We start from the raw sequence: 13107 nt of genomic DNA on the forward strand, positions 1-13107 counted from the left end.
CTAGAAGATAAGCAGGAGCTGGCTGGGAAAATATTTAATTGGAAGCACATGCCCATCCCGAGTGTGAGTGGTTATCAGTCCCAGATGATGGAAGGAGGCAGTGGGAAGAGCGGAAGAACTGAAGGAAGAGGCCGTGTCTGCCCCTGACCCCAGGGTGTGCTGGGCACAGGGCTTCCAAGTTGACTAAAAGCCAAGGTCTGGCTTTCTTTCAGGGTCACATCCCTCACCTAGAGTTTCTTTTGGATGCATCTTTGTCTCTGATGAGGCCAGTGAAGGGATGTTCTTTCATTATTTGCCTAATACTCCTCCTTGCCTTCCCTAACCCCCCTCCATTTCCCATCCCCAGCCTTGAGCACAATTCTGATAAGCGTTTTAGCTGATCTGGGCATCACCAAACGTAGCTGTAAAATTAGTTGTCAAAAGAAACCACCTTATTACCCCTGCTGGCTAAGCAAGACAACTCTCCCAGAGCTTTGGAAATAGAGTTCAAGTGCAAACTTTGAACACCTGACAGAGTCAAACACCTTGTATAAGTACCAGGGATATTGAACAGGGTAGGAAGCCTCTCCATTGAATCTGGATGCTTATAGAGGGAATCCACACAGGGATGAAGGATTTTCATGAATTTCTGCCTTCGACTACAATTATCGTCCTTTGGCAACCCTGGTGAGCCCTGGGTTTGCAGGTGTGTTCTATCTGTGGAGGTAGAGAGGTACGTGGCTGGGAGTGCAGCTAGTCAAACCTAGTGAAAGCCCATCTTCATCACTTACCACGTAACCTGGGTAAAGTCTTTATTCTCCAGGAGCCTGTGTTTGCTTACCAGCAAAACAGGGTAGTGCTGCCTCACTCATAATGATATATGGATTAAATAAAGTCATTTCCAGTCCTTTGATATCTGGTCTATACACCATAACTAGCAGATACAGTGAGGTTGGTGTTTGGGATTGATCTAGGCCAGGGAGGGCCACCAGACCACCTGTCTCCAGCAAAACCCCACAGAGTTGATCACATGACCATCTCGTGGAGAGGAAGCAATGGGACTGTTACTTCTGTCCTCTTTGTCCAGCTGCTGAAAAGCAGAGGCCATGGAGATGAGAGATTCAACATTTAATAATCTCCTCTGGCAGAAAGCATCTCCCATCACAATGCCTGCCACCTGAGGTCCCAAGCATGTGCACACAAGCTGCCATTCCCCCTGGGAGGGCCATCTTCTCCCGGCCTTTGAAGTGGTTTTGCAGGGGAAAAAACAGCTTTCCTCCCATCAGCACACACAGCGCGTGAAGCCGGGATGTACTGCGAGGTCATGTGCCGAGAATGACAATTTACCACCCTGCCTGCTCGGCTCTACACAATTGGAGAAATTGACCACGGCTTCAATAGCAGCAGGATTTCTCTTCTGCTTCTCTTTTATGCCACTTCCCTTAAACTTATTCTTTTGATACGACACATGTATGTTTCAAAGAACCCATCTGTGTCCTCTGTCATTTTGTAACTACGTTTGGAACAAGGAATGGTCTTGAGAAGTGGAGTTGTGCTTGCACAGGAGCCTTGGAACTCTTCTGGCACCATAAATGATACAGGTTGACTTGATGTGCTCCCCTCTCCCTGCTTTTCTTCACTGAGGCAGGCACCTTGGGCATCGTCTGTTTTACCCATGGCTGTTCCACATGAGCGAGACCCACCTCTTCTGCAAAGGATCCTAAAGTACAGACAGCAGCTGTTTCCAGGCTGGGACTTGATAGAAGTTCCTGTGATGCATCAGGATGTTAACAGTTATGAACTGGAGAACGTGAGCTGGAGAGCCTGAGGTCTGCGTTACCGTGAACTAGAAGATCCTGCTCCCAGCCTCCCTAATTTATGACTCATTGCTGGAGAGCAGGAAAAAGTCCAGATTCATACTGCAACATACTAGGGCCTCTTTATTCTGGCCCTGCCTGCTTCTCCAGCCTCCTTTCCTCCCAGTCTGTCCCCCCACTCCCCAGCACACACCAGACCCTCCTTCTTCTGCACTTTTTTTTATAGGCTTCCCTCTGCCGGAGACCTCTGCGTCTCTCCATGACTCCATACCTTCTTGTTCTCCACGCACATTTCCATTCCACATGGCACCTTGCTCTGGGGTCACGTCTATCTGGAACCTTCCCTGACCATCCCACCAACCTCCAAGGTTATCATTTTCCTTCTTTGAATTACTTCTGACCTTTGCATATTCTTTTATCAATACATGGGTAATTTAGATGTTTTCTAGGATCAATCAGCCTTACCCTAAGATCTAGATGAGATCGAACTAGAACCCTGTCTTTGTCTGTTTGGGCTGCCACAGTGAAATACCACAGACTCAGTGGCTGATACACAACAGAAATTTGTAACTCACATTTCTGGAAGCTGGAAGTCCAAGATCAGGATGCCAGCCTTGCCAGGTTCTGGTGAGTGCTGACTTCTCACTCCATCCCTACCTGGGCCCAGCCAGCATTCTGGACTGTCTTTTATAAGGTCATTAATTTCATTCATGAGGGCTCTGTGTAATGACCCGATCACCTCCCAAAGTCCCCCACGTCCTAACACCACCACACTAGACATTAGGATTTCAACATATGAATGTGAAGGGGGGCATAAACATTCACACCGTGGAAAACTCTTCTTCAACCTGCAGAAAGTCATGCCCCAATGATTGCTCATATACCTTAGGTCCTCAAGGTCAGCATTGTCTTTGAAGTGAAACATTTGAAATCCTATTCCTAAAATTTAGCCTGAATCAATTTGGTAGATTGACTCACAAAGAATATTTTGGTTCCCTCATGGGTGGATCCAAAGAAGCCTTTTTTTCTTCCTACCCACCACACATTCATGGCCTTTGTGTCTCAGGCAGACTTTGTTGAAAATTTCAGAGGGATGGAGGGGGCTTGCTTTGGAGCAAGCAACTACTCAAGCCCATTCACAACTTACATTGTAAAGCATTGTGTTGTTATAGACACCCACTGAAACTTGGGAGAAATTACTTGGTCTCCACCCCGTCTTCCCATTTGGTCAAGTTCAGGTTGCTGAGCTGACTACAGTGTAAAAGTGTTGGGGGTAGAAGATGACATGAGTTGGCTTGAACTTTGTGGTGGCCCTTGCTAAGTATGTGCCAACCATTCTTTTCCTTGTCAGCTGCCCTCAAAGCCTTCAAGAAGTCCTTCTTGAAATCCTAGAAAACTTGGTTCAACCCTGTAGCCGCTTGATGGCTATGCCAGTCTCATCCAAGGTGTACCTCTAGGTCCTGACCCAGTGAAGAGAATCTGATGATGACGACCCAGGAGAGACCAGAACTAGCTTATTGATCCAAGACCAGGAATGTTTCACTCTGGGGGAATGGGGCCTACAGATGGCTCGGAGATGCCCTAAGTAGAAGGTCTTAGTCATAGATCTTCCTCTTCTGGAATGTTCCTCCATAGAGCAGTTCCTCTTCTGGAATGTTTCTTAGGGAAATAAGTACCATCTGCCAAAGCCTGGCTTACCTCTTTGAAAATGTAGATCTCTGTCTTGTGTATGTTGATTTTTGTCTGCTTTCTTCTGATACTTTCATCTAGATCCATTAATGTCCATTATTTTGTCTGATTCTTTTTTGTACCAAAGCGTGTTTCCTTTATGACAATATCCAACTCATTTATAAGTTTATGTTCAACAGAGAGGATGAGAAGGGGAAACTAACAGGAATTGAATACAACAGGCCCAACATTAAGCTCCATTTCAAACGAACAACTATCCCATTGGATAGTTTATTATTATTCCAAAGTTATCTGATCTGGAACATGAATCTTGGAGAAATTATAAGACTGGTCCAGTGTTCTATGTGTGGGAAAAGTCCTTATTTTATCCATTACTCCATGCTGCCTCACAGAGGACCAGATTGCCTACCCAATTCAAGGTTGTACCCATCCCATCCTATGCTTTGATCGATCTTATTTCCATAGAGGCCCTGGAGAGCCCTGCGTTGGGGCAGTGGGAGCTCTGCAGCAACTCCAAAAGGAAGCCTGTTTTCCCTTCTTGTTGCTTTTTGCTTACCTACTTCTTGCAAATTCCCTACTGAAGTAGAATGCTGTGGCCTGTTACCCTGTACCACATAATACTATTGCTGTGACATCATCTTGAAAGAAGTCTATAATTCTTTCCCAGGCCTGTCTGTGGGCATTAAGGCTCTGCAGACTATAGCTGGGTTAAAGGAGTCCAGCCCAGAGGACCCCATGTCTGTATCTGCAGAAGCTCTGCCATTGGCTCTGAGTACTCAGCTAACACTGACCTGGAGGGCTCTCGGGATGCCATTTGTATTAAAGGCAGAACCAAGAGGTACCTAAATCTCCTTGCCGGGCCTCCTTGTTCAGTTTTGCTGGCCACATCTGGCACCCAAATATAGATGCTGGCTTTGTACCCCACTCTTTGCCTGTCTATGTGGGGTGAATCTTTTCTCCAAAACAAGATGGGGTAAAAGGGGCAAATCGTCCTAGTGCAGTGGAAAGTGTACTTCCCTCTGCCTCTTGTTAGGGGAGAGAACTCAGCCCCTTCCTTCCCTCCTAGCTCCCCGTCAGGGAATTGGGCCACCTTCCTAACTGTATAAATTTTACAGTCTTCTCTCACCAGCTCATGTTCTCTGTTTATTCTACAACCATCTTTCTTGCTCAGCCAGCAAGAAAAAAGTTTAAAGTGATCGCCTGCTTATATCTAAAATGCTTCCAGACTTCTTTGGCGCTTACAGATTTGCAATGGGGAGAGAAAGTTGAAAGCTTTATGGGTTGAAAATTCAGACTTCTCACTAGATCTTTTGCTAGTCAGCGGAGGTTCCAGTGGCTTTTAAACAGCTAAGTGGGTTTTAGCTGAAAGATATAACTAAAGATTTCATTATTTGTTCCTCTTTCCGTTTTTAACGATTAGAAATAGCCTGCTTAGTACTCTCTGACCCAAAATTCTGAGGGAGTCTTACCCTTAACTCTTTGGGGAGGAGGCCGTAAGATCTGTAGACATATTACAAAAATGTCCACTAACTTTATTTCCCAAACCACTCTAAATGAGGTACTTTACTTAAGAGAAGGTGTATGTTTGTCCTTAGGTTAATAGATTCCTGCTTATTCTACAGAAAGAACGTATGATTTTTTTTCTGTCTACTGTGCAGAGAAGCTGGGCTTCAGCCTCTAAATAATACCTACAGGGACAGGTTGTCAGGTGTTGAGGGAGAATGTATGTCTGAACACATGTTTTCATCCAGGCCGTAAGTTTTCTCGTTGCAGTTGTATTGGGTCCTGAGTGCTAACGGTTCTCTATTATAAATTACATCATTTTCTTGATACTGCAACCCTGGATTATGACATTATGATTAATACGGATTATGGCCATATTAATACCTACTAGAAGAGATGTGCGCAGAAGGTAAAAAAGTTTAAAGTCTTAATAGGCCCTTATGTTCCACACTTGATAGAATTAGAGTTGACATGGTTTGACCCTATTGAAAAATAAATTACTCATTCAAGAGAAAAAGGAAGATAAACTTCATATTTTTTAGTCAGCAAACATATTCATTTACTTTTCCTTCAGAATTTCTCTTTGCTCAAAGTAAAACTCATGTTTTGCTGTTGGACTTTGCTGGGGTCATTAGTAGCCTAGATGTTTGTGGTAGTTCCATTGAATTTTTTGACTGGCAAATCTCCACAGGCCCAATGTCTTGAATGGTTTCCTCTACCTCCTGCATGGTTGCAGTTCTTTCTTCTGAGACACTGCTGTTCTCCTGAGACTGAATCCATTTTCCTGTTGCTTTTGCATTTTAGGCTTCCAGGTCCTACTGCAAGGGTATCCACTGCAGGCAGTGAAGCCAAAACGCGTGGAGGGTCAGCCACTGCCAACAACCGACGCAGCCAGAGCTTTAACAACTATGACAAGTCCAAACCGGTCACCTCCCCACTTCCACCACCACCGCCAAGCAGCCACGAGAAAGGTAAGTCAACTTCTTGAGGGTCCTTTTTGGCATTTTCCTGTATACAGATCCGGTTCCTTTGGGCGAGTTTGCTAGGGTTGGGAACAAGGTTGCAAATAGCATGGGCCACAGGACATACTTGGCTGGCAGGAACTTTGCTAGCAGAGGCATTAATAAAGTGGTGGAAATAGGTTCATGGTTGCCAGCAGGAGTTAGGAGTATTTGTTTCAGTAGGGACCCGGAAGACACCTGGCTACAGAGAGAAGCAATATAGCATTTACAACTTGAAGGTAAACTGTCACAGAACGTGCTCTGTATGGTAGATGGTTTTCCAGAAATGCAAGGTTCTCGGAGTGTGTGTTTTGTGACCTGATAAGCTTTCTACCCATTAAAAGCGATATGAGGGAAGTTAAGAACAAGGGAATTTTCACCCTTTGAAAAAGGCAGAAATGTGGGTTGTGTAAATGAATATCTTGGCTACATATGAGGAATATGCAACATTATTCTTAGTGTTCCGATGATGTAAGTTTTACCAAAAGAGGATATGACTTTTTGCTCTACATAGCCCTGAGATCTTAGGATGGGGGAAGAGGTGAGTAGCTGTGTGGGGGCTATTGCACAGAAGATGGTGAAACAAACATTTGCTTGCTTCAGTCTGTGTCTCGTGAGACCTTGGAGAAACTGAGCTTAGAAGATTGTACAGTCAGAAGCAGAGCCCTCCTTCATTCCTCCCAGGCTAAGTGGTCTAGACTTCTTGGTGGGGGTGATGTGCCCAGATCTCTTGGAAGCATTTTCTACAGTAAGAGTTGTCCTAGATGTGCCCCTCAACTCCCCCAAGACTCAGGAGAGCTGCCTCCCACTCTGAAAGTGTTCCAGGAGCCTGGGCAGCCTTCCCACTGTGAACGAGATCCAAGGCTCCTGGACCTACCCTCTAGCCCGGGATGGTTTCATTTAGTGGAGCTTGGTTTCTGCCCTACCCTCAGCTAGCATACTTGAGAAAATAGGAAGGGAGGTTTGGTATGGCTGACCTATATATGGCACAAAGTTTTGCATCAGGGCATTGGAAACTCTGCGGCCAGCAGTGGGAGGTCTCAACCAGACAAGTTCTTTGTGATCCAGCCCTTGGCTCCTGCCTTAAGAAAATCATTTGTCATCTTTTTCCCTCTTTCTACCCCCTTCCCCTCCCCTCCTTTTCTTCTCTTCAACCATAGCCAAACATGTTCCTTTCAAAAGTATGGTCTTCTTAAAAGTGTGTTTAAGGGGCACCTGGGTGGCTCAGTTGGTTAAGTGTCAGACTCTTGATTTTGGCTCAGGTCATGAGCCCAGGGTTGTGGGATCGAGCCCCATGTTGGGCTCTGCACCTAGTATGGAGCCTGCTATAAATTCTGTTTCTCTCTCTGCCCCTCGTTTCCCCTCGCGTGCGCGCGTGCGCTCTCTCTCTCTCTAAATAAATGAATAAAAATAAGTATCATTTGCCAGGGACTTTGATTTTCACTGTGTTACTTGGTCTTCACAAACATTCTGTGTGGTAAATATCATTAACCCAATTTTACAGATAAAAGAAATGAGGCTAATTGAGATTTAGTAACTTGCCCTCTCTGGTAATTGAACACTGGAATTCGGATCAAGGTTTGAGTCCTGGGTTTGAACTCGAGCTCTGTCCTGTCTCCTGGGAGGATCGAGCGAGGTAGTAAGTGTGAGAATATCTTGTGAGCTGGGACTCACAAAATCCCCTAAGGATTCCCTCCCAGAATGATAAAAATAACTGACCGGGGCTCCAGGTGCGTGGGAGAGTGCATTTATGATCCCTCTCCTAGCCTGGAGAGCTTAGGTCAAGCAGGCTTCGGCAGACCCGGGTAGTTTTTATTCTAATACTTTCCCCACCATTCTGAGGTAAAGGGACAGCACAATTGTACCTAAAGAGGCTTTTGTATTTCCTCCTCCTTTCTCACAGTCCCTGTGTCCTCTGTTGAATCTGACCTTGATGGCAGCCTATGAGGTAGCCAGCTCCATGCAGCATGGACCATGTGGTGGGAGAAGTGGCTCCCCCACCTGGCCATCGAGAGGCACAGCAGGTTTTCGGGTGCTCAGGGTAGCATCCCTCATCTTGACAGGTCCTGGAGAGGTGCACACTAGTGAGCAGATACGTTGTAGCTCAGTGTGGTGGGTGCTGTAGTTGAGGTATGGACTGCTTTCAGATGAGTTAAAGTCCACAATATAATCTCATGACCTATCCTTCTCGAAGCTGTCTTATGAGTCGGACAGGCCCTGATCGCATTGCATGCTGGCATTTTCTCTCAGGTAACCCATTTCGTAGGCTTGTACATGTGACCCATGGGACCAGTGATTCTTCTAGGAGTTGATCTGATCCCACCAGAAAGGGGAACAAGAAATTCACTACTCTTCCAACATATGACAAAAATATTTCAACACTTAGTCTTGATTTTTTAAAAGGATAAAAAGGAATAAAAGGAAATTATAACAGGCAGCTTTTCCAAAGCCCCGGAGCACTTAATCCTTTGTGAGGAAATAACTGAAAGATTCCTCCGAAAATCACGTCCAAAGAAGCGAATGCCTTCCTGCCATCATCGCTGAATTTAGTTCTGGTCAACTGAGATGTGAAACAGAAGAAGAGTAATAGGTCTAGAAAATACTTATATTTTCAGTATTCAACTGAGCAATCAACTGAGATGTGAAACAGAAGAAGAAGAATAGATATATAAAATACTTCACAGTGGGGAAAAAGTCTAGGGACACACACACACCACACACACCACACACACACACACACACACACACTGTATTGGCTTAGTCCATGAGGTGACCAAGTGCACGGTTGGTGTGTAAATCCCAGGAATTTGTGAGGTTTGGAGGAAAGTCTACAAATCCTTAGCCTGTAGGAAAAGCTGCTAGTTGGGCAGTTTTCACTAGCATGGTTAGGTTCGTCTTTGGCTTCCCCCACTCACTCCTGCAGGGGGCAGCAGTGAGGCACCTTGCCCGGCCCGCGGGATGCTTTGAGCAGGTTCCCCTGCGGATCTGTTGAGGGATGGCCTGGAATAGAGCGGCTCCTCGCTTCCTCCCTTGGCCCTACGGCTCCAGACCAGAATCACAGCTTTTCAGGAAGAGGAAAGAGCTGTCATTTTCAACATTGGTGACATTATCTTTTCCTTCCATCCCCTCACTTACATCCTCTGGATGGGTTAGCACTGCCAGAAATCAAATACATTTCTAAAGTATTTGGTCCATCCTATGAATTTGAAATATTTACTATTCCTAAACTAAATTCTGTGCAAATGGAAGATGGTCTCTCCTGAATAATATGGTTTTCTTCATTTTAGAGAAAGTGTATGTTTATTATATTTTCGTGATAAAAATCGTCATGTAAAAAATTTTTAAACAGCATAAATTTATTGAAAGAGAACCCTGCATAACCCCTGCTCTCAGAATTAGCCCCTGTTTATCACTTATATTCTTCTGTATTTTCTTTATGCATATACTGTCACATTTTGATAAATTTTTCCTACTGTTTAATATTTGCCAAGTACTGTTCTAAGGGCTTTGTAAGTAATAATTTAATTGTTACAGGAACTCTGTACACAGACACTCTGACATACATTGTATGTGACTTAAAGTCTTGTAAATAAAATCAATCATGGACAACCTTTTTATAGTTTATTCTCTCTTTATAATAGTTGCATAGGACTCCATCGCATAAATTCACCTTAATATTCCCAACTACTTTCATTTTGGTTGCTTCCAATTCTTTTTTTTTAATTTAAAAAAACTTTTTAATGTTTGTTTATTCTTAGAGCACGAGCAGGGGAGGCGCAGAGAGAGGGAGATACAGAATCAAAAGTAGGCTCCAGGCTCTGAGCTGCCAGCACAGAGCCCGACGCAGGGCTCGAACTCACGAACTATGAGATCATGACCTGAGCTAAAGTCAGACGCTTAACCGGCTGAGCCACCCCTAATTCTTTGGTATTATAAATAGTACTGAAATTAACATCCTCATGTCTTTTTTGCATGTGTATACCATTTCATTTAAGGGTATACACATTTTGCAGGTGTTTTAACATTGCCAGATTTTGCTTCCAAAAGGTTATACCTACGTCTGTTCCCATCAGCAACATGTGAGAGGTCAGTTTCCCTACGCACTTGTTTTCACTCTCTTGGACAAAAAATACTGCCTTTGAAATAAGGCGGGTTACAGTAAGCTGAAATAACAAGATCCTTTGCTAACAACTGGCCCTTTTAACTGCCGCCTTGCTATGAGTTATGACTAGTGACATGGACAGACTTTGGCATGTACAGAAAGCACTTGGGTTTGAGATCAAGCTGCCTGCCAACTAGTGTGGCCTCACTCAAGATGCTTAATTTCTCGGGGTTCCTGGGTGGCTCAATCGGTTGGGCATCCGACTTTGGCTCAGGCCATGATCTCACCGTCTGTGGGTTCAAGCCCCTCATCGGGCTCTGTGCTGACAGCTCAGAGCCTGGAGCCTGATTCGGATTCTGTGTCTCCCTCTCTCTCTCTGACCCTCGCCGCCCGAGCTCTGTCTCTGTCTCAAAAATAAATAAACGTTAAAAAAATTTTTTTTTTAAATGCTTAATTTCTGTGGGCCTCGGTTTCCCCTTCTGTAAAGTGAATCTGAGGTCATCCGTCCCTAAGCCACTGTGAGGTATGAATGCTTGTTTTCCCTGGCCCCTTGGCCTTGTCTAATGGGAGCCCTCTAAGTACTTTCTCATAGGTTCCCTCCCCTGGTCTTCATCCTATGTCATTTTCTCCCTCTTGTTCACTCTCTGCTGTCATGAGTAGAAAAGAAGAGCCAGACAGGGGTGGAGACAGAGTTTGTTTGTTTGTTTGTTTGTTTTTTTTTGGAGACAGAGTTTTATAGCCTTCAGCACTATATCTTGGCTGAGTAACACTGGAGCCATTGATTTAGAATCTCTGTAAACTTGTCACTTTATGGTTGGCAAAGTAAGTTATTTATCTGAGTTAACGATTGGGAGAGAGAACTGTGAAGAAGTTGCCCATGGCCTGCCATTAACCAGGATTCTGGCATAAAATTACAGGTTACATGGGATTAATTCAGTGGTCCACATCACACAGAAAAGCATACGGTTGGGTGTTCCCGTTTCAGGTTGTTTCTTTCATTTGTTCATCTTGTCACTGCTTATGTCCAGCCTTGGGCTTGTCATCATGACTGAAGGGACTGAGACACAGACTCAGAGTTTCCAGGGCTCACAACCCCAGGGGCAGGGGGTGGGGGGTGCTGACAAGTCCTGTAAGAGAGATTCCTTCAAAGCCATGAGGAAAAAGAGGGGCTTAGTCAGGAAGGCTCCAGGAGGACTTCCGAGGAGTGATAGCATGTACAGTGATTTCTAGCTCCAGATTTTCACGGAAAGAGAGCAGGAGGCTGGGAAGGAGTGACTCGTCCCACTGTTTGGGTCCAGGTGTTAATCCAACAGGACATCTGCTGGGGTCACTGTGTTAGTAAACTTTTGTCCTATGGAAGACCTGTAGAGGGAAATGTCTACAAGATCATTTCAGCGGTGGGGTGAGGCTTCCCTTGGCCATCAGGAGACCCCAGCAGTTGCAGGGCAGTCCTGGACCAGGGAGAGCTCGCATGCCTGTCCATGCTCCATCCTCTCTGGTTGGGAGTCAACCGTGAGGTCGCCTTGACCCTCTGAGCAGAAGCCTTAATTGTCTGAGGGCTAAAAAAAAAAAAAAAAAAAAAAAGCCAGTTTAAAAAGATTTGAACTGAGGAGGTATCGCTGAATTTAAAGGAGTCTCAGGGGGGATCATCTGGAAATGGAATCAGTGAACTGTTAGATCAGCTGTTGAGGCTGGGCAAGCAGGATGAATTAAAAGTGACCAGCGAAAAGCGACCTCACACCTGGCACTGGGAGGAAAAAAAAGCCTAGCAAGTATTTGAGAAGCTGCGCCAGTCTCTTGGGCCAGAATATAGTTATCTTGGTGGGAGTTTGGGGGAAAGTAGGGGAAGGTTTAGAGCCTGCAAATAAACAGAGAAAGACTTTACACTGAAGCAGACAATTGAGTTTGAGCTCTGGCCTTCCAATACTTCCCAGAAGTGTGGCTTTTGGGGCAAGTGTAGTGCTCACCGGGACATCTGCTCAGGATCCCCCTTAGGACCACCATGAACCCCACATGGCACTGTCCTCCTCAGGATGTAGACAGGAATCACAGGTTGCTGGCAGGGAAAGTGTTTCTCTCCCATAGGCATGGTCCTGTACCAGGGGTTTGCTGCATAGCCACCCAGATGCTGTCGCTGCCTCCTCCCACCTATGGGACCACTCAGGTGTGAGGCTACAAGACTCCCGCAGGGCAGGTGCAAGAGTCACTCTAGCATAAGGGCCACATGCTCCGTGGGAGCCAAGATCTCTCGTAAATACACAGTATGCCCAGCTAACTTCTACGGCTCCTGCAAGGATGAGGTCTGATTAGTAGTCACAGTACTTAGAGAAACCTAAAATGATGGTGTCCCCCAAGAGGTGTTTATACTCCATTTATAGCCCTTCTCAGTCCAGATGTGGTTTAACTACCAAGGGTCATTTTTACCAGGAGGAGTGTTGCTTAGTAACATAGCTGGCGTTCTATCTTTATCAAGTTTCCAGGGGAACAGAGTTACAAGGTAAACTGAAGGTTAAATTCTCATGCAGAAGGGGAAGAGATTTTGTCAATCCTTCTCCCACAGTAGGTCAGCTTACCTCTCAGAGATCCAGTTGATTTATCTGTGGAGTGGCATCAGTCTGCCCTAGCCCAAATGATGGTAGAAAGTCAGATGTGAAGGATTCTCTTTTTTTGCATAGCACAATCCACGTTTTGTCTTTGTTGTCTCTACCGATTGCAGACATCTAGCTATGAAGTATTATGACTTCTTGTTTCCCGATAGCTGGAGCTTATTGACCTGTGGGTTTCGTTGCATGGTGTGAAAAAATTGCTGAGCTCTGAGTGTTCGAAACGTGGTAGAGTCCGTTCATTTGCTGTCTGTTAATGGTGCCCTTTCACAAGCAGGGCAGGTGGAGGTCAACCGCTCTTTGGCAAACGCAGGTTTCATTGTTTTAGTTTGTATTTCACACCAGTTTCCTTTTGTTCTAAACGAAGGATTGACATTGTCTAACTGAATAGATGAAAAGTCCTAAACACGTGG

The 13107-nt window shown here is 45.1% G+C and overlaps 1 protein-coding gene across 15 annotated transcripts in view; it reads left to right on the forward strand.

Moving 5' to 3' along the window:
- The window catches only part of NAV2 (neuron navigator 2), a 741392-nt gene that overhangs the window by 521917 nt on the left and 206368 nt on the right, over positions 1-13107 (forward strand). For all 15 annotated transcript variants that reach the window (XR_009249837.1, XM_058688453.1, XM_058688452.1 and 12 more), the window contains one exon: positions 5793-5959. Coding sequence is in view for 14 of the 15 variants with exons in the window: in XM_058688453.1 (XP_058544436.1) it covers positions 5793-5959 (167 nt within the window). In the remaining variant the exon portion in view is untranslated. The remainder of the gene's footprint in view (positions 1-5792; positions 5960-13107) is intronic.

The sequence above is a fragment of the Neofelis nebulosa genome, chromosome 10 (genome assembly GCF_028018385.1).
Source record: "Neofelis nebulosa isolate mNeoNeb1 chromosome 10, mNeoNeb1.pri, whole genome shotgun sequence".
NCBI lineage: Eukaryota > Metazoa > Chordata > Mammalia > Carnivora > Felidae > Neofelis > Neofelis nebulosa.